Source organism: Lynx rufus, unplaced genomic scaffold (genome assembly GCF_022079265.1).
Source record: "Lynx rufus isolate CCGP_SWC_20201006 ecotype Redwood Valley unplaced genomic scaffold, mLynRuf1.p SCAF_12, whole genome shotgun sequence".
Lineage (NCBI taxonomy): Eukaryota > Metazoa > Chordata > Mammalia > Carnivora > Felidae > Lynx > Lynx rufus.
The window spans coordinates 5,476,766-5,497,740 of record NW_025814826.1 but is presented as its reverse complement, the minus strand read 5'-3'; the positions used below and the strand labels follow the sequence as shown (position 1 = coordinate 5,497,740).

General features: G+C 37.3%; 1 protein-coding gene across 2 annotated transcripts in view; it reads right to left on the bottom strand.

Annotated features, from left to right (window-relative positions):
- Positions 1-20,975, bottom strand: part of SNTG1 (syntrophin gamma 1) — a 333,569-nt gene that overhangs the window by 70,550 nt on the left and 242,044 nt on the right. For both annotated transcript variants that reach the window (XM_047073716.1, XM_047073717.1), the window contains exons 12-13: positions 12,504-12,620; positions 11,053-11,124 (exon numbers count right to left, since the gene is read on the bottom strand). In XM_047073716.1, coding sequence (XP_046929672.1) covers positions 11,053-11,124; positions 12,504-12,620 — 189 coding nt within the window. The remainder of the gene's footprint in view (positions 1-11,052; positions 11,125-12,503; positions 12,621-20,975) is intronic.

Here is a 20,975-nt window from a genome sequence, read left to right as displayed (position 1 = left end):
GACCTGAGCCAAAGTCGGAAGCTCAACCAACTGAACCACGCAGGTGCCCCTGAAACTGTATCTTTAAAAATAGATTCTAGGGGTGCCTGGGTGGCTCAGTCGGTTAAGCATCGGGCTCTATGTTTTGGTTTAGGTCATGATCTCACAGTGTGTGAGTTCAAGCTCCAAGTCGGGCTTGGACAGGGCCTACTTGGCATTCTGTCTCCCTCTCTCTCTGCTCCTCCCCCTGCCACATGCTCTGTCTCTCTCTCAAAAAATGGGGGGGGGGAAGACATTCTAAAACAATTTGAGGGAGATTTCAACACATTTCTGCAATATTCCTTAATGGATAAAGGCCTCAAAGGGGCTTACACCTGGTTTCCACCAGTACTAAAACTTTATTTGCATCTTTGAAAACAATAATGTAAGATTTTGGAAGGTCAAGCAGATTTAAGATTTCACACAACAGTAAAGTTGCAAAGTATAAAATTTCTGTAAACAAAAAATATTAAGTCTAGAAAGATTACAAAATACAAAAGTATTAAGTTTAGAAAGATTACTGAAAAAAGCTAAAATACACCTGAAGGAATTTATGCTGAATTAAGGATTACAAATAATTCTCTTCTTACAGGATGAATCCTTGAGATTGGCACCAAATTGATACGGGCAACAAAGTTAATTTTCTAGCTTTCTCCTTATACAAAACATATGTTCTGACTAACTGCCCACACAACATTTTACTAACCAGAAAATTATTGTAGAAGGTAACTTTCATTTATTTTAAATACTTTTAGAAATATTCTACTTATTCATATTTTATGTGTATTACATAAATTTCACTTGGAATATGTTTCATTTGGCAGCTTTTCCTAACATAGTTATATTCTCATACTTTATTAAAATTATTGGAGTAAATTACTGTATTAGGATTTAGAACAGCAATCCTCCCAAATGCTTATTTTCAGAATTAGTCTATTCTTCTAATCGACTGAAGGGATGTAGATATCTGTAACATGAAGCTGTAATAATTCATAAACATACTGTTCTTAAATCCACTTAAGTGGGGTGAAGGGATGCCCCATAAATAATTAGATATTGAGAAAGACAGGGATAAACTTTGGTTATTTGGAAAACAAGATTAGATATCTTTTGTGTATAATGTTCTCAAGGAGGAGAAATGACTGAATCCTTTTATTCCCACATCCCATTGCTCAAAGATACTTACTTCCTTCAAATAAAGACCTTAAGTTGTTTTAGAAGCTTTATGAAAGCATTTGAAGTGTATAAATATTATAACAAAAAGGATAAACACAATTTGAGGAATCACCGGACAGATTACAGGAGTCTTGTACAATTATTTAAAATATTGGACCAATTCATGTTATGTTCACATCTGACATACCAAAAGCAGTGCTAATGGTGTAACTTAAAGAAAAAAAAATGTAAGAATGAGGCTGAAATGTGTGCCAATACATTGGACACATGAAAAAGATCTGAAACCTCCAGTCTGAAAAGAAAACAAAGCAGGGAAAGAGTGTTAAACTATGACTTCGAGCTTTTAAGAGCATGGAAAGGTCAATAAAACAAATTTCTACCAATGAGATTTAGGGGCACCTGGGTGGCTCAGTTGGTTGAATATCCAGCTCTTGATATTGGCTCAGGTCGTGACCTTGCACTTGTCATATCGAACCCTGTGTCAGGCTCTGTGCTGGGCAAGGAACCTGCTTGGGATTCTCTCTCTCCCTCTCTCATTGCCCCTCCCCCTCACATCCATTGCACACATGCATGCTCTCTCTTTCTCAAAATAAGTAAGCTTAAAAAAAAAACAAAAAATAAAACAAAATAAAAATGAGATTTAATTAACATCCTAGGGCTTAAAGATATTTTGGAAAAACAGTTATAAATTTATGGAATTCTAACAGGAGAGAGGATACATGCTAAAATGTTAATAAATCCAGGAAAGTTCTAAAATAACACAATAAGAGAAAAGGTCATGTTTTTACAATGATGTCATTGTATTTTATTCATAAAAGAGGCTGCATGGAAAGTAGCTGGCTCTGGCATTGTGGATGGCAGTCCCTGTCTTTGCTGTCTCTATGGCATTTCTAGAGACGGACATCAGGATTAGAGGAACCACAGTTCTTGCCCAGAGCAGAAACCCTACCTTAGTTTACAGCCCATAAGCCTCTTAACAGTCCCCAGGGAAATGTTCTATCATCATCGGGGAAAAAAATTAAAACATAGTTTCAGAAGCTTCAGTTTGGGAAGTGATTACACATTTTAGGCAAGTTTAATTCTCCAGTGATACACGAAAAATCTAAGAACCCTGGGTCGCCTGGGTGGCTCAGTCGGTTAGGTGGCTGACTCTTGATTTGGACTCAGGCCATGATCTCATGGTTCTCGAGTTCAAGCCCCACGTCCAGCTCTGTGCTGACAGTGTAGAGTCTGCTTGGGATTCTCTCTCTCTCTCTCTCTCTCTCTCTGCTCTCTACCCTCTTTCTCAAATAAATAAGTTAACTTTAAAAAAAAATTAAAGCCAAAAAAACTAAGAACCTTAATCATTTGTAAATGAGGTAATAAAAGGCAAAACAACTGATACATTTTTAAAGAATAGTTATTACTTAACAATGGAAACTGATACACATATATTCAGAAAATGCTGACACATCTTTTGTACTGAGATGGTTTCCCTGAAGAAATAGGTTTTGTCAAAAGTGGGAATTTCAGAGTCAAATAATATCCTTTCCATGACAATATGTCATTGACATAAATTTCTACTCTAACATAATTCTTTATCTAAATTATAGTCTTTGGAAGAATTTTTGTCTCTACAAATCATTGGCATTTGCCTAATAATTGTTATCAGTACAGTCTGACGTCACATGTTATCTTCTACATTTTTTCTCGCCAGATTTACATTCGTGTATATATTATACATTTGTCTATTACTGTATATTCATTTATTTTTGCTCTTATTTTAAATTAGATGACAAAAACTTATGGAGCAGATCTTTTCTGTTCAAAATGCTAGTAGTGGGGGTGAAAGGAATGATAATACTGGATTTAGTGCTTTGATTACCAACACAGTAACTGTGAGGTACGATAAAATATTTGCTATCAACATACGAAGATCATAGGTAAATTCACTTATTTAAAAACGTTTTTCTCTAAAAGGAGACTAGTCCATTATTTTAATTGGATAAAATTATTTTTTTCCCTTTGTCTCTTTATTCTACTCATTTTAATAATTCTTCTTAGTTATTCTGTATGTGAGCAAAATTTTAATCAGTCTTGTCCTAGAATGTTTTTACCAGCCAGATCGCCTTTAGGCATGATTTGCTGCATTTACCCTACATGAGGCAAGCTTGTTTTTCTTGTTCTCTTTATTTAGCGAGTCCTGAAATGTCGTATTTTTATTACAATCACACAAAGAAAATTTGCATGTGAATTACAAAGATTTATTTCTTGAACCATTTGATAATTGCCAATGTGATACCTCATCACCCTCCAGCCCCATAATTTCTGGTGTAGTTTTAACAAACAAGAACATTAGGATATTCACCCATATAATTACAATATAACCATAAAAAACAAGGAATTTGACATTGTATATTGTTGTCCTCTGGTCCTTATACTTCATTCATGATTCACCGGTTGAGAATCATCTTGGGATGGAATTTTCATGGCTCTTTGATTGCCTTGAATGGGAACAGTGCCTGGTCTTGCCCTGACTCTAGTGACTTTGACACTATCGAAGACTGCAGGCAGGTTTATTTTGTAGACTGTGCCTCACGTGGGTTTGTCTGACATTTACTCATGTTTAGAATAGATTAGATCACATCATACTAGATTAAGTTATGTTAGATTTCCCTCTTATTACATTGAATTAGACCAGATGTTTCCTCATGGTTAGATTAGGTTTATTACACAGCTTCAGGAGGATATTCTTCAGGAGGCGTGATATTCTTCTAATTGTGATATTCTCCTATCATACTATCAGACATAATGCTTTTGATTTCTTCCACTAATAAAATGTCCATTTTGATCAAATTGTTAAGATTGTGAAGTCCCCTGTAAAGTTACTCTTTTTCCTTTTGAAATTGTAGTCAGTACTATGTAGGGAGATCCTTTGAAGGTATGTAAGTGTTGTGCTTCTCATTAAATTTTCCAGTTATTTACTTACCTTTATGAGGATAGATTCATGGTTTCCTGTTTTAGACACTGGATTATAATCCATTTCTACCATTTATTTTGAAGATCAGTTTGTCCCAGATTTGCCCAAAGATGCCCTTGAAGCAGCTTCTGTGTCTTTTGACATGTCTCCATCATTTGAGCACTTTCTGTTTTTCTGGGGCAATAAAATGATTTAATCTTCTCTTTCACTTTCTGTGCTGCAGTCAAGCCATCAATGGTTTTTCTAGAGTTCTGGCTCTTTGTGTTGCAGGATGGTATTAAGAAAGGGATACCTGGATGCCGGGTTTGTTCCTTGCGGTTGGGGACTCTCTGATCTAGGTAATTTCAGGGGGCAGGTAAGGTCTGTATGCGCGCACACACACACACACACACACACAGATACACACACACATCTCTGTAAATGTGTATAAACACATCTGCATTTATTTTATAGCGGGCACGTGTGTGTGTGTGTGTGTGTGTGTGTGTGTGTGTGTATAACCAACCGCATACCAGTATTCCTAATTCTAATCGAGCACTATTGGGTTTATTCTACTCCGTCTTCCCATATGTGCAACTCTCACATCTGACAGTGAGAAATCAGGCTCCGATTTCCCACTCCCCAAGTCTACTTAGTTGGTCCATTCCTTTCTCTCTTCCCCATCTCCCACCAACACACATCTGAAAGCTCTCCTTACTCAGCCCAGCCAGCCATGATAGTTTGGTATTTTTTTCTGAAAATGATTTTGTAAGAATATCGCTGTGACTACAGTGATCACTGTGTATATTTTATCAAGAAGTGAAACTTAATACATGCCCTATTAGTGTCCTAAAAATGAAACGAGAAAGATGGTCTTTCAAAAAGGCTTGTTCCCCCTCAGTCTAATGCTGGCTCTGAAAGGGGTAGGCTTGAAATATCTACAAACCAAGTAGCCCTTTTGCACTTTTGCAGGGTCTGCTAGCCACGGGATGTTAGGAGGTTCATTTCTATTAACAACAGCATACGATTCAACTATTTTGAACTAGGTCAACATACTCCATTCACTCTTCCTGTGTTTCCCCATGTGTGACTGGCTGACAGGACAATTATTGTGCCTTGACTTCCACATCATGCAGATAGGTCCTGTCATTCTCTCACTAGGAGAATCTGACCATTGGACGTGAACTCCTAAAGTCAGCTGGCTGTAGGATGAGATCCAGGTTACATGAGGAGCTGTACCTGAGCATAGGAGTCTGGGTGTTCTCCAGGGGGCACGTAACACGGGTGCCCGGTGAGGTACGGACAAAACACAAGGAGTAACTTCTCTTTCCTATGGAAGCTAATGTTGTAAAGTTGTTTTCGTTTGGAGATGATCAGAGAATACACAGCACCCCACAAGCATAGGGGAAAAGTACTAAAAATCGTGTTAGATAGTTAATAAAAAATATGATGCACTTTTACAAATGCTCCGAACTTTGTGGTATTTCTCAACGTTTAAAATTATTCCGTATTGAGATTTTTTTCTCATTCTAAATATTCACTTTCATGCCCCGTTTTATGCTCCTAGTTTTATAATTGTGTTTAGTAATGGAGGCCCCAAATTGAGCAAGTGAGAGAGCCCAGGACATCTAAACAACCGCTGTTGATCAGTAATGGAAGTCTAGCCAATGCCGAGAATCAGTGTGGTGTCAGTTAATTGTCTAGAGTACTGGTTTTGCCACTTTATATAAAGTATCTGTTGGCCGCTGCTGCTGCTGCTTCTAGTTTCAGAAAACGAAACAGGATTCTAGCTTTTGTTTTTTTTTCCTTTTTCCTCTAATCTCCATGGTGTTTCCGGTTCCTCACCAGCAGTCCTTCCTAAACTTGAGACATGTAACACCTGAGATTTCAGGCATGCCAGTAGACAGGTGCAATGGGGTCTGGGAAGGACATGCACCCTGGAGGTCATCAGGGTAGAAATGCCGGGGTCCCCGCTGTGCCAGACGGGTAAGACCTTTTACACAGGAGGAGCCGGCCTTAGACACAAATGAGGAGAACCATATCTAGGACAGGCCTGCCGATGGGTATTTGTGGAGCTGACAGGCTTTGTAAGCAGGAAACAGGATCATCAAATACGATGAAGAATGAGAGGTGTATGTTAGTTTTGAGGCAAATGCAGAAGGTTTAACCTGGGTTTTGGTAGACTAGGCAAGAGGACAGAATTTCGTGACCCAGAATTCGAGGCTTTCTTGAAGGACGAGTCCAGAATCCAACACATGGTGAGTCGTTCGCCAGCCACATTCAGCTACACTGTCACATTAGAGTTAGAACTCAGGCAATCATTTTCCCCAAAGGGTCGGATAAATCAGAGCAGTGAGAGAGGACAGGCCTTTTTTGTAGGTATGTGGCTGTCATGAGTGGAATGGCCACCAGCGGTCTCTGTGCAGTCTTCCCTTCTGTTCCTTGCCCTCACCTCTCTAGTCCACTGCTCAAGACTTGCTGGAATGTGTGTCTCTGCCCCAGGATCTTTGCAGCAGCCCTGGAACCCTCCCCACCCCCACCCCCCCAGTGCCTCCAATCTCCTCTCCTGCTGCACTTAGAAGACTATTTTGAGAAAGGCAAACTCAGTCATTGCTCAGGCTTGAAATCATTTGGGCGCTCCTTTGTTCTTCATGTAACTTTTATGTTCCTTGTTACTGTCTTTTAACAGCTCTCCCCCACCCAAACGCCAACATTAGCTTCATAGCTAAGTGCATCACAGCCATGCTGGGCGCCTTTTAGGTGTTTAAGTGACACGTGATTATTTACACACCTGGACAAGTTTACACGTTATTTTGTAATGTGCCCCACCCGTGCCCCACAGGCCCCACAGCGCCCCGTCTCCCACCCACCAAACCCGAATCCCAACCAAAGTACGTCATCCGAACCCTTGAATAATCCTTTAGATTTCAAGTTTACTTCAGGCCTCCTCCAACATGCCCTTCCTAAAGTCCTGAGTCAGCTAGGCTTTTTGTGAACTCAGCCCCTCGTCCAGTTGTACGGAATCCCTAATTCCGAATAAAATGCTTGGCAACATAGAGAGTGCCTCATGAATATTTGTAATGTGAATTAATTAATAAAAAGATATTGATTAAAAGATAAGATATTGTTAACCTTCGCAGCAACCTATGCTTTCTTCGCCCCCCCGAACAAAAGAAATCAAAGTCTAACATGCGAATGTATTTGTGAAGGGTAATGTAATTGGTAACAAAGTTGTCAGTTTTTGGCAAGATCTCTTGTTTTGAAGCCTTTGTTTTCTCACCAGGAGCTGGCTGGCTTTCTCACTGTCATCCCTTCCCAATTTATCATTGCTTATACCGACAGAGAGAGAGGGAATATAGTATGATATTTAAGAGCACAGGTTTTGAGACAGACTGCAAGATTCAAATCCTTACCTCTGACATTTACCAGCTATAATGACTTTGGGCTATTTATTTAACCTTTCTTTGCCTTGGTTTCCATATCTGCAAAATGAAAATAATAACTGCCTCATAGTGATGGTGTAAAAATTAGGTAAATTATTATATCAAGAAACTGAGAACAAAAAAACCTGGCACCTATGTGCAAACCGCATACACTGGGTAACTATGATTTAGCTTTAGTTTTCTTATTCCTGGTATAGCCTCATATCAGAAGAGAGAGGAGAGGATTTTCTCTATTAGCGGTCCAGGCCAGATGTTTTGTGGTCCAGATCATTAAACTGTGCCTTCAAAATTGCCTGAGAGGGGCATGTGGGTAACTCAGTCGGTTAAGCATCTGACTTCAACTCAGGTCATGATCTCACAGTTTGTGAGTTTGAGCCTCATGTCAGGCTCTGTGCTGACAGCTCGGAGCCTGGAGCCTGCTTTAAATTCTGTGTGCGTCTCTCTCTCTGCCCCCGTTCATGCTCTGTCTCTCTCTCTCTCAAAAATAAATAAACATTGAACATTTTTTTCTAAATGCCTGAGATATCCCTTTCTGGAGACTGAAGTCTACAACATACACATCTGCACAGGACTGTTACCTGAGGACGGTAGGTGGCTGGGTTACAGAAGACCCTGCTTTATAACTGCTCCCCAGACCGAACTTTCTGAGGCTGGGTTCCTTGTCAAGCCAACCATCTGATCTGAATGCAGGCAAAGTATCCATTTAGCACCGAGTTTTATTCCACTTCTCTATTCCTGTGTTATATGAAATTTTCATTTGGGAAAGAGAATCCTTGGCAGATAATTTTGTATGTCAAATGCAAATCCGTGAAGCACAGAATATTAGTGTTATATTGATCAATTATAGGAGAGCTTTCTCATTTACATATCACAAGTGAGAGTAGAATTAGAGTTTATTGAATGTCTAAAAATATTTATCTCCAGGCCTCACTAACTTCTGTAAAAAATTTCCCAAAGCAACTAACGAGCTTATAGAAAATTTTACGTGCAAAGGAAAATGAGAAGTGCCCTTTGTATTTACTTTGGGCAGAGTGCAAATGTATGGGCCCTTCTACATATCTGTAATGGTGTTAGAAATTGGTCTGGCTTTTCTAGGAGGGAATTTAGATCCCCAAGCCTAACATCTTGAGTATGTTAAAATATTTTGAACTCAGGATTTCCAAAACTCAGAATTTAGACTAAAGGAAATAACTAGAAAGTTACATAGCCTGTGGGTAGGGCGCCTGGGTGGGCTCCGTCAGTTAAGCCTCTGACTTCGGCTCAGGTCAAGATCTCATGGTTTGTGGGTTCGAGCTCCTACTGGAGCCTGCTTTGGTTTCTGTGTCTCCCTCTCTCTGTGCCTCCCCTGCCACCACCTCTCTCTCTGTCTCAAAAATGAATAAATATTAAAAAAAAAAAACTTTTTAAAAAGTATCTGGGCAAAGATCAATTCTTTGCTATCTATTTTTTGTGTGTGTGCCATCATATTAACTTAATGTCTGTGTCGCCCTAATAAAATGTAAGTTCAATGAAACCAGGGACATTTTCTGGGTTTTTTTTCCCAACCACAGAACAAGTGCTTAGCAGATTGTCTTGTATACATCAAATATTCAACCATTATCTATTATATAAATCAAAGAGTCATTGTTGTGATGTCTGATAGAACACATGAGGAAGTATCTAAACAGCAAAAGTAAGAGACTGACTAAATAAATATGGCCAAATGATGGGACAGATGAAATCCACCAAAAGGTCAAAGTTTTTTTCTAAGTCTATTGATCGACATAAAAAAAATCTTAAGACATATTTTTACATGAAAAAGGTTACAAGCCATATAATTCTAATATTGCAAAAATTTTTTAAAAGAAATAAAATATTCAATGTTTATATGGAGCCACACATATTCTCTCTCTCCTTTAAAATTGTCCTTATATTGTCCTTATTTCAAATATTATGATAAATTGAATTGTTTTTAGATGTTCAATCAGCTTTTTTTTTTTTTTTTTTTTTTTGAGAGGGTTATAAAGACCATGTAGCTACTTGGAAAATGGTTAGGAAATAATTTAAGTCTACACAAGAATACAGAAATGCATGCTGGATTACTACTCTGATAAAGTTACATTAACGTAGGGCTAAGGAAGGGACAAATTAATGTACGACTAGGGAATAATTTGTAGGGGAGTGAGTTTCTGGGTTTCTTTCTGTATCTTTCTTTCTCCCTCTTTCATGCTTCCTTCCTCCTTTCCTTTCTTCCGTCTCCCCCGTCTCTCTCTTTAATTTTTTCTTCTTAATGCCACCATTTTTTCCCTAAAAAATTCAATTAGAATCTCATTCAATTAGATTCAATTAGAATTTCATTAGCCCTTTTGGTAATTATTGAAAAAAAACGGAGTTGAGTATGTTCTCCTTATCTTCAGACACCAGTACATCTTTTAGGAGTTGCCAGAGCCTTCTTTACTAACAACCAACTCAAGTAGCTCAGAGTTGCCCTTCCTCCATAAATCCCTAAATAGAACTAAAACCATACCCAGTGATGAGCAAACAATGACCTATATATTCATTTAGCTCTTGTGCTGCTCTGAATGTCAGTTTTAGTCAAGGATTATTTTATGGGGAAGAAAAATTATGCCCCCTTTTGAGGTAATCATTTTTGTTTGCTGGTTTTTCTGCTGCAGGACACTTCTGATGCATTTCACTTAGGTTTCACATGTTCCAGCATTTTCTACTGACCCTTTAACTAGAAGAAAATAACTGATAGAAAATGCAAGGAACTTAGTTCTCCTTGGTTACACAAACAAGGTCAACCTGAACAAAGATTTAATTTTCATCTGTAGTACTTCCAAGCTTACAGACCCCAGAGGAGAAACTGAATGTAGTTTATTAAGTTTTATAAATTATTCCCATTCTGATTCTTTTTTTCCCATTCTGATTCTTAAAAATGGCTACAGAAACCATTTGGAATTTTACGGAATTCTCATAACTTCCTAGTCCAATACTCTTGTGTATATCACAGGACTTTGGTTCCTAAGTGTATATTCTTTGCATACTCAGATAGATAACCTAATTCTGAGATTAAAAAATATATATATCTTTCTTTGCACATGCCTTTATATTTTCTGCATTTTCTCATTCAAAGTTGTATCCAAGACTCTTCCTTTTGTATTTTACTTAGAAAAAAAAAAAAACAAAGATGATAATAATTGAGGTTTAAATTAGGACTATTTTGGATCGAACTTTCTGCTTCTCCCTCCATGACCTCCTACCAAGCTTCTTCCTTTCCTCTTCCCAGATCGAGGGACTGCGGTACCTGCTTCCTAATTATTCCAGCTGATATGAGGGTGCTTATATACTTCTCTGCCTTCTGTCTCATATGTATATTTTCTTCTCTCTGTCTTTATCTTTTATGCCGCTGCCCCATTTGTTTTCACAGGCCACTTATGAGCTCAGAGCTACTGCTAAGGAAGAGCCCTGAAAATGTTCGCCACGTATTGATCATACCTTGAGAATCTTGCACATAATCTCATACACGGAGAATGTTTTCTCTGCTCGGGTCCAGTCCCACGTTGTCACCTTGAAAAGATGAGAAACTGACATGTCATCTGTTGTAGAAACACACTCCCTAGTTCCCTCTTTATCGTACTTAGATAATATGGCACACCATGACACTTTCCCACCTGCAGTACATGATCTCAGTTGTGAAGCTATCCTCATAGAGGTCCATGTGTGGTGTTTTGGTGTCCTCTCTCTTAAGCTTTATTGCCATTTCTCCTCCTCTTTCAGCAAATGTTTTATGTTATGTGTAACCATCTCCATTTGCCCAACGTATGTATATATTTTAAATAATGTATGATTTACATAAAAATACCAAGGATTTATATTTCACACGTACAGTAATTTCCCAGTTTACCAACCAGTTACATACAAAGAAGCGTCCTAAATATAAACACTGGCTTTAATTTTTTAAAAAGACATTATTTATATCAAGAAGTTGCTTCAAGATGTGAACGCCTTAAACACTGTGAAGACACCAAACAATACGATGAAGTTGGTCACTTTCTTACATTTGAAACATGCATTTGTCTGTCTACTCGTATGAAATTATTCAGAGTAGGAATATAGTAAAATGTATAAATATTAATAGCTTTTTTTCCTGCTTTCTGGGTGCTTTGAACTTTGTATAGACATAGTCATTCAAAATAACAGCAGGTCAGATTCGATATTTCCAAAACCCTATGTAATATTATACCTGTAAGTGAGTGGTCTGGCAATTGATATTCATATTCAATAAATATTTATTAAGAATCTACTGTTGTATAAGGTACATGATTCCAAAAGAAAGACCTTGGGTGCAATAGGTACCCATACATACTTAATACAAAGTCCAATGACTAGAATACAGATATCAAAATGCTACTTTTTTTTACTTAGACATACCTGTGTCAAATAGATAATAAGCACATTTTGACTCTCATAAATGCCTGAACAGAAATGCCTTCCAGATTTTTCCAGGGTTATAAAGTAAATATTTAACGCCAGAACATATATCTTTAGTAAGATATTTTCAGAAACATTTGAGCTGTTTTCTATTTTTCCCCTGTATCTTATTTGCAAAATACAGGAAAACCTTGGTTTGTGAGCATAATTCGTTCCGGAAACATGTTTGTAATCCAAAGCACTTGTATATCAAGGCAAATTTCAAGAACCATTGGCTAAGTCATGATCATGTGACACTCGCTGTCACGTACCACGTGAATTACAAGACATCCCTTGCTGATCAAGTTAAAATTTACTAGAAATGTCTGCTACCCTGCGGAACACTCGCAGAACAGGTTGCTCGCGATCCAGGGTTTTACCGAATATTGGTAATACGCTACTTACCATTATCAAATTGATGTCACTCTGTCATGGTAATACGGGAAAAATAAAAACTTTCGGACAAAAACGCTTACCGGAGGTGCCAGAAACTTGTAAAGACAGGATCCCCTCAGGGCTAGAAATGTTGGCGAGTATGCTCGATCTTGTAGAGGATCCTGCTCCCGTGCTTCACACCAGCCCATGTAGACTATCTGTAGGAAAATGAAATATGATTCGCTGTCAACAAAAGTCTCATTACAGATGCGTACTTTGTGTATCTTGGGTATTTTAATTCTCCCATAACATTATCAAATGAATTGATGAGAAACAATACATACGCCACATAAGCTTTCCAATAAGTGGATGTGAACCACTCCCGAGAGCTTACGTTTCCATCAGCACTTATCAAGCATTTGTTTATGCAGTCCAACTGGGCATGAGTTATATTTCCCCCTCTCCACCACCGCTATAAAAATGTTGCTTCGTAATGAAATTTGTCGACTTATCCTATCCGTTTCTCAATTAGTGGCATTTTACAATGAGGATGTGCTCCCAGGATAAAACTATTTAAGAGGGTAAAGGAGATAAGTCAAAAAGAGGTACCCTATGTGATGACCACTGGTGTGGTATACCACATCTCCCCTCTACCTGACAGGAGGGGATGATAGCTTTTCTTGATTTAGTCACCAATCTAAGATGAACATAGATTATTCAAACATTATTCATATATCAAATGGCAATGACAACAGCTCTTTGGTCTTTAGATCTTAAATATGTGTGGATCAATTCCCAAAAAGAAATCATGGGAGATAAGCCACTCCTCCTCCAATCATTTGATTGTTCTGAAGCTCAAACATATACATAAGCATTTATTCAATGAGTTTTATATTCCTGACAATGTATACACATACGTCATTTCATTTATCTCTTACCACAACTTTATGTGGTAGGCATATCTGGGAGGATATATTTCCCAGATCATGTCATTTACTTTGGTTTTATGGTTGACAGAATGATCTTTCCTACTCTCAGACTTTTTTTTTTTTTTGCTATGAGATCTGTCGTGACTAATGTGATATTAATGCACATGACAAAAGTAAGTTGGAGTTAGTATCTTGTGCTTCTGCCATTGCCACGAAGAAAGCATACCCAAGATGGAAGCATGTGGAGCTGGCCAGAGCCAGAATTTCCTCCTGGACCCAAGCCTAGCCACGTCCAGCCTAGAGGCTAATTCCAAACAATCAGCTCACTTACAGAGAGAAATAAAACACAGAGAAATAGACTTCCCATGCTCATATCTTAGAGGAATTATTATTATTTTTTAGAAGAATTATTTTTAACAAATATTCCTAATATCCAAATTGACCATCCCTGTAAAGTCCCAAAGCCACTCCTTGTGGAAATAGAAAAAATATCTTAAAATTCATATGGTACTACAAAAGACTGAATAACCAAAACAATATTGAGCAAGAAGAACAAAGCTTGAGACATTTTACTTCATGCTTTCAAAAAATATTACACAACAAGGGGCGCCTAGGTGGCTCAGTAGGTTGAGCATCTGACTTCGGCTCAGGTCATGATCTCACAGCTTGTGAGTTTGAGCCCCACATCGGGCTCTTTGCTAACAGCTCGGAGCCTGGAGCCTGCTTCGGATTCTGTGTCTCCCTCTCTCTCTGCCCCTAACCCACTCACATTCTGTCTCTGTCTCTCTCAAAAATAAATAAACATTAAAAAAAATTATAAAACAAAGTAACCAAAACAGTAAGATACTGGCGTCAAAATAGACAGATAAAACTAATGAACAGAAGAGAGAACCCAGAAATACATTTACGCATTTCGGGTCAGCTGATCTCCAACAAAGATCAAGAATACACAATGGGGAATGTATAATGGCTCGGGAAAACTAGATAATCACATGCTAGAGAATCATTTTAGATCCTTATCTCACACCATATGCAAAAATGCATTAAACTCAACTCAACTCAAAATGAATTAAAGGCCCTAAAGCCATTAAACCACAAGAAATACAATTTTAAAACATTATGTCTTTCCTGTGTATCTCCCAAACTGGATGCAGTTAAAAAGACAGGAAGAGACACATTTTCTTGAGGACATGCAGTAATGTAAAAGCTTGTGTAAATCTGGTAAGTTTGATTCTCCACTTCTAACATCAACTCAACACAAATGTGCATACATGTGCACTAGGTACATGTATAAAAATATTCACGCAGGTTCTTCTTCTTAGTCCCACCTATGTATCAATAGTTTGAAATATTAATAAACTGTGTATCCTCAAAATATTTCATAGATGAAACTGGCAATAATTTATGGTAAAATAAATACAGCAGGCAAATTAGTAAATTAGAGCTATCTGGAACAACATGAATGAATCTCACAGAACATAATGCCAATTGAAGGAAGTAGACGTGGAATAACACATACAAGTAATTTGTTTCAGATAAACGAGTCTTTTGGAATGCATTTCTGGTTGGGAAAAAACAAAAAAAGTACTAGAGTGAAGCAAGACAATCACCACCATAATTGTCAGGATAATGGTTACGTTAGAAGATAACAAGCTAGTTGTTAGTGGGAGAATACAACCTGGGGAGAAAATGTGAGTTGCTAGCCATCTGCTTTTCTTGACCTAGAATGTGGTTATGCAGGGGTTCGGCTTTTGGATAATCAAGATGCACATCTCTGACTTATGAGCTTTCCTTACATGCATTATGTTTTACAAAAACTCATCTAAAACAGCATGCAATGTGTATTCTTAGTAATAGCTTTATAACAACCTTAAAATAACAGAGAGTTTTGTGAGTATTCTAGGAAGAAAGTATTCTGATAAATACGGTTTAAACTGCACTGTCATTATTGGGCCACTGCAATGGGATAGAATTTTAGTTATTACAGATTATATCACCCTCAATCGTTACATCATTTCACAATTAGGTCAGAGTCTTTCATTTAAACTCATGTTGATAAAACGTATAGTTTCTCTAGGCTTATGACTTCTCTGTATTGGCAGGAGAAAAAAGAATCGAGTGGTATACATAACCATGAAAAGGAAATATTTCAGCTTCTTAAGGCTATGAAATTTGAGTTTGTTGTCTCTTCCTGCCTCTATAATTTGCTGGAAGCTGAAATATTAGGAAGGAGACACTGGTATTTTTCAAGAAATATCAATGAATACAATTTTATTATTTTGAACTGAGTGTAGCCTTGGGTGAAGAGCTCAGGATATAGCTAATAAAAATGGGATTATCAGAGCTGTGAGGGGGATTTCTTCCAGGGAATGCTTGCTCTCCAGGCCAAGGATTGCCCTTATCATCTTCTGTTCCAAAACAAGGAAGCAAAGTTCTTAATTGTGCAGAGATTTCTAAGGCACTTTTTGATTTTCATCATTACCAGGACTCTTGTGAAATAATTATAAGGTTGAGGAGACCTAGGCATTTTTAGTAAATGCTTCCCACACATGTCACAGCAAATGATAATTCTAAAGAAAAACTGTATCACTTATTCTTTAAAAAAATTTAAAAACCCAAATGGACAATATAGGCATGAGTATTTCAAAGGGGATATTTTAGAAGCAAGGATAATTAAAAGGGAATGGTTTTCCTTGCATATGAAATGACAGGAGGACTTCCACATGTATAATTTTAAGATACAGATTTTAGAAGCTTGCCTATTTTTCAGCTTTATTGAGGTATAAATCAGCAAATAAAATTATAAGATATTTAAAGTTGCACATTGCGATGATTTGATGAACACATATACTGTGAAAGGAGTTCTCCCATCTCGTTGATACATCCATCACCTCATATATGTGTGTATTTTATTTAAATAGATAAGAACATTTAAGTTCTACTCTCAGCAAATTTCAGTTATACAATACAGTGTTACTTAACGTCACCATGTTATACATTCGATCCTCAGACCCTGGGGGGGTCTAGATGAACATTTGCACCTTTATACCAACCTCTCCCCAGTTCCTCTAGCCCCTGGCAATCATTTTTCTACTCTATTTCTATGAGTTTGACTTTTTTTTTTTCACATATAAGTGACACTATGAAGTATTCATCTTTCTCTGCCTGGCTTCTTTCATTTAACGGGATGCCCTCAAGTTCCATCCATGTTGTCAAACAGGATTTTCTTCTTTCTCAACGATGAATATATGTCTCACATCTCCTTTATCCATTCATCTGTTAATGGACACTTAGTTTGTTTCCATATATTGACTACAGTGAATAATGCTACAATGAACATGGGAGTTGCAGATATCTCTTGGAGGCCCTATTTTCATCTCCTTTGTGTATACCCCCAAAAGTGGGATTGCTAGATCATATGGAAGCTCTATTTTTAATGTTTTGAGGAGCCTCCATACTGTTTTCCACAATGGCTGCACCAATTTGCACTCCCACCCAAAGTAGACAAGTATATCCTTTTCTCCACATTCTCATTAGCTCTTGTTATCTCTTGTCTTTTGGATGATAGCCATTCTAACAGGTGTTAAGGTGATAGCTCATTGTGGTTTTGATTTGCATAAACTTGCTTATTTTAAATGGCGTGTGTAATTAGCTGAAAACACACCTGATATGTAAAGCTTGCACTGCACAGCAACATTTTATTTTTAAAATTTTTATTATTTTAAAACTTATTTTATTTTACATTATTTCTCCTCTTTTAAATACTTTAATTTTTAGGGCCATTTAACATATTTGAGTGGAAGGTGGAGATTTCCCATAGACCCCGCGCACCTCTCCCACTATCAACATCACCCACAAGTGTGATACATTTGTTACAACTGATGAACAATTGATACGTCATTATCAGCCAGAGTCCATCCTGTCCATTATGGCTCGCTCTTGGTGTTGCATATTCTATAGGTATAACAAATGTTTCATGACACATAGCTACCATTATAGTATCATACAGAATCGTTTCACTGTCTGAAAAACCCTCTGTGCTCTGCTGATTCATCCCTCCTCCCCAATCCCTGGAAATTACTGATTTTTTTACTGCCTACATTATTTTACCTTTTCTAGAATGTCATATCTTTAGGATCATACAGTATGTAGCCTTTTTAGATTGATTGCCTTCACTTTTTAACGTATATTTATGGTTCCTCCATGTCCTTTCATGGCTTGACACCTCATTTCTTTTCAGTGTTGAGTGATATTCCATTCTTGGGATACACAAAGCCATCACGGCCGCTTCCAAGTGTTGGCAATACGAACAAAGGTGCTATAAACATCAATTTGCAAGTTTTTTGTCTGGACATAGGTTTTCAAATTTTTTTTTGATGTTTATTTATTTTTGAGACAGAGAGAGACAGAGCATGAGCAGGGAAGGGGCAGAGAGAGGGAGACACAGAATCTGAAAAAGGCTCCAGGCTCTGAGCTGTCAGCACAGAGCCCGATGCGGGGCTCGAACTCACAAACAATGAGATCATGACCTGAGCCGAAGTCGGACGCTTAACTGACTGAGCCACCCAGGCACCCCTGGACATAGGTTTCCAACTCGTTCAGGTATATACCAAGGAGTGTGGCAGCTGAAATGTATGATAAAAGTATATTTTGTTTCGTAAGAAATGGCAAAACTATCTTTCAAAGTGGCTACGCCATGTTTTACTCTCACCAGCAATGCAGAGTTCTTGCTTCTCCGCATCCTTGCCAGCATTTGGCATTGTCAGTGCAGGGGGTTTGGCCATTGGAGTAAGTGTGTACTGGTATATTATTGTTCTTTTATCTTTTCATTCTGCTGGTGACATGTAATGGGGAGCATCTTTTCGTATGTTTATTTGCCTTCTGTGTATCTTCTTTGGTGAGGTATCTATTACCGTCTTTGGCCCATTTCTCAATTGGGTTGTTTTCTGCACTATCAACACAGAGCCTGATGCAGGACTCAAACTCACACACTGTGAGGTCATGAGCTGAGTCGAAGTCGGACCCTAAACCAACTGAGCCATCCAGGCGCCCCTACTTGGATTGTTTTTTTATTGCTGAGTTTCAAGAGTTCTTTGTATATTTTAGATAATGGTCCTTTATTAGATATGTTGTGCAAATATTTTCTCCCAATATGTGGCTTGTCTTATTCTATTGATATGGTCTTTTGCAAGGTAAATATTTTTGCTTTTAATGAATTCCATGTTAGCAATGGTTTCTTTCCTAGATCCTGGAAAGAATCTCTGGTGTCACCTCTGAAATGTCATCAACATAGTCAAGGTCATCTAGATGTTTCTCCTGTTATCTTCTGGAAGTTTTATAGTTTTGGATTTTACATTTAGGTCTGTAATCCAGTTTGAGTTAAATTTTGTGAAGGGTGTATGGTCTATGTCATGATTCTTTTTTTTTTTTTTTTTTTGGCATATGGATGTCTAGTTCTAGAACCATATTTTCAAAACACTGTCCAGAGAGGATCCTCAAAAATTTTTGTAAATGGATTACCTCCTGACAATAGCAATTAGACAGAGAAAAGAAGATGGGAGACCACCAGTCTGACTGAATCTGTGACCATAGCTCATATTCAGAACATGGTAAGAATTTTCTTTTTTTTATTTTGACCTTCTCCCCTAAACAAATTGAAGATACTGCAGTTGGATGGGTGAATTAACTTACTGTGTTATTTAAGTTGCAAACCAATTATTTGACGAATTGAAATCAACTGCCCTTATCTTTCAAATCTTTGCAAAACTAGAAATGCAATTCTAGAGGCAGTCAAAAGTTCACCTATTCATTTTTATAAATCCCAAAACATCCCTGCTTATCTTAAAAGGCTTATCACTTGCATTCTTCCCTGTGTCTTTGAGATGTAAATGTTAAAGTACAAACTTCTGGGAGGTAATTCTTACCAGAAGAAAAACAAAAGATAAAAAATCACTTAAACTTTGTTTTAGCCAATGGAATGAATGGGCAGCCTCATTTACCAGAAAAACAACCTAGAAACAACTTCTCTTACAACTGGTAAAATGAAAACTGTAAGACCCCTGTTTATATCTGTCTGTATGCTTAAGTGTGTCTATAAATGTGCATTGTAGATGTATGGTATTTTCTACTGCTGGATCGTATTCTAAAATTAATTTGTAAATGATCTCTATTTAATTGATTTAAAGAAATAAGCACCTATATGAAATAATATCCATAAGAATTCTCAAAATATAATAGAAACTAAACTAAATGCTTTTCAGGGTCACGTGATTTGGCACAGTCTTTGACAAATAAAAGCTAGTTTAAATTTGCTTTAATTAAAATAGGCATGTATTCAGCATACCAACAATGATATATATTGCAGACAACTTCTATTCTACCTAGGTTGTGTTACCTGTCAAAAACTGTGTCAGTAAGAAAAACAGCTTGGAACAATAAATGACTTTGTCAAATTTCTCATGAAATTTTTGTGGGTAATCTGAACATAATTGTTATGAACAAGTAAATTAAATAGATGTAAGTAGGGTAAAAAGTTTTTAGGTGAACTTTTTAAATAGTTTCCCCAACTTTTTTATATGTCTTGAAACCTTAAAGTTAAGTTAAATGATAAGCTAAATTCAATGAACATTCATTTATTTTTATTTTTTAAAGGATTTTTTAAAGTTATTTGTTTATTTTGAAAAAGACAGAGAACATGAGCAGGGGAGAGGCAGAGAGAGAGGGAGAATCCCAAGCAGGCTCCACACTGTCAGTACAGAGTCCTTTAGAGAAACTAAAGATATTTGAGTCTATTAGTAAACATGTATTATGCCATGCTGATAAATTTTCTATCAAAAAAAGCATGTTTCTAGAAATCATTAAAAGTATTTATATTTTCACACCATGCTAATGTAAAAGATAGTTCACAATTGTTTATTTCTTAAAGTTCCTAAAGGTTAAGAATTCTAATTAATAATGTCATTAAAGCTAGTAGAAATAACAAGGGAAGCATCTCTGTATGCAAGAAAAGTAGGATGTATGCTTTTGGCAAAAGAAAGCATGAGGGATGGAAATACATTCTTGTTGAGGGAAGAGAAAGTAATTTTGTGCTAAATTGAGGCTGGTTATTTAAAGAGGGAAAATACAGGATGAAATCTGAATGTAAAAAAAGAAGTTGTAGAATGTGTGTGGAAAGGGAATCTTTGAAAAAGAATTTTAATGTGTGGTCAAGTTGGCTAGAATTAAAATGAATTTATTTTAAAATGAGTGTTAGTATCAAAAGTTCACTGGTGCAGGTTGTCCCCAAGAAGGCAGCAAAGTAAGAGGACCCTGGGCTTGTTTCCTCCCACAAACACCACTAGATAACTATTAAATCATCCTAAGTACCCCAGAAATCCACATTAAGACTGACAGAACAAACCCCATACCTAAAGGGAGAGAAGAGACTACATCAAAGAAGGTAGGAAGTGTGGAGATGTGGTTTAGGAGAGAAATGGATCACGTTTGCCACGGAGGAGAGGGAGCCATGGTCTCAGAAAAGGGCGAAAGAGAGAGACGCATACAGGGGAACACAGAATTTTTCCTCAAAGCCAAGACTTAGAAAACACGAGGGGCTGAATGTCGTGTGTTCTTGCAACTAGCTAGCAGGGATTAACCCTTGGAATG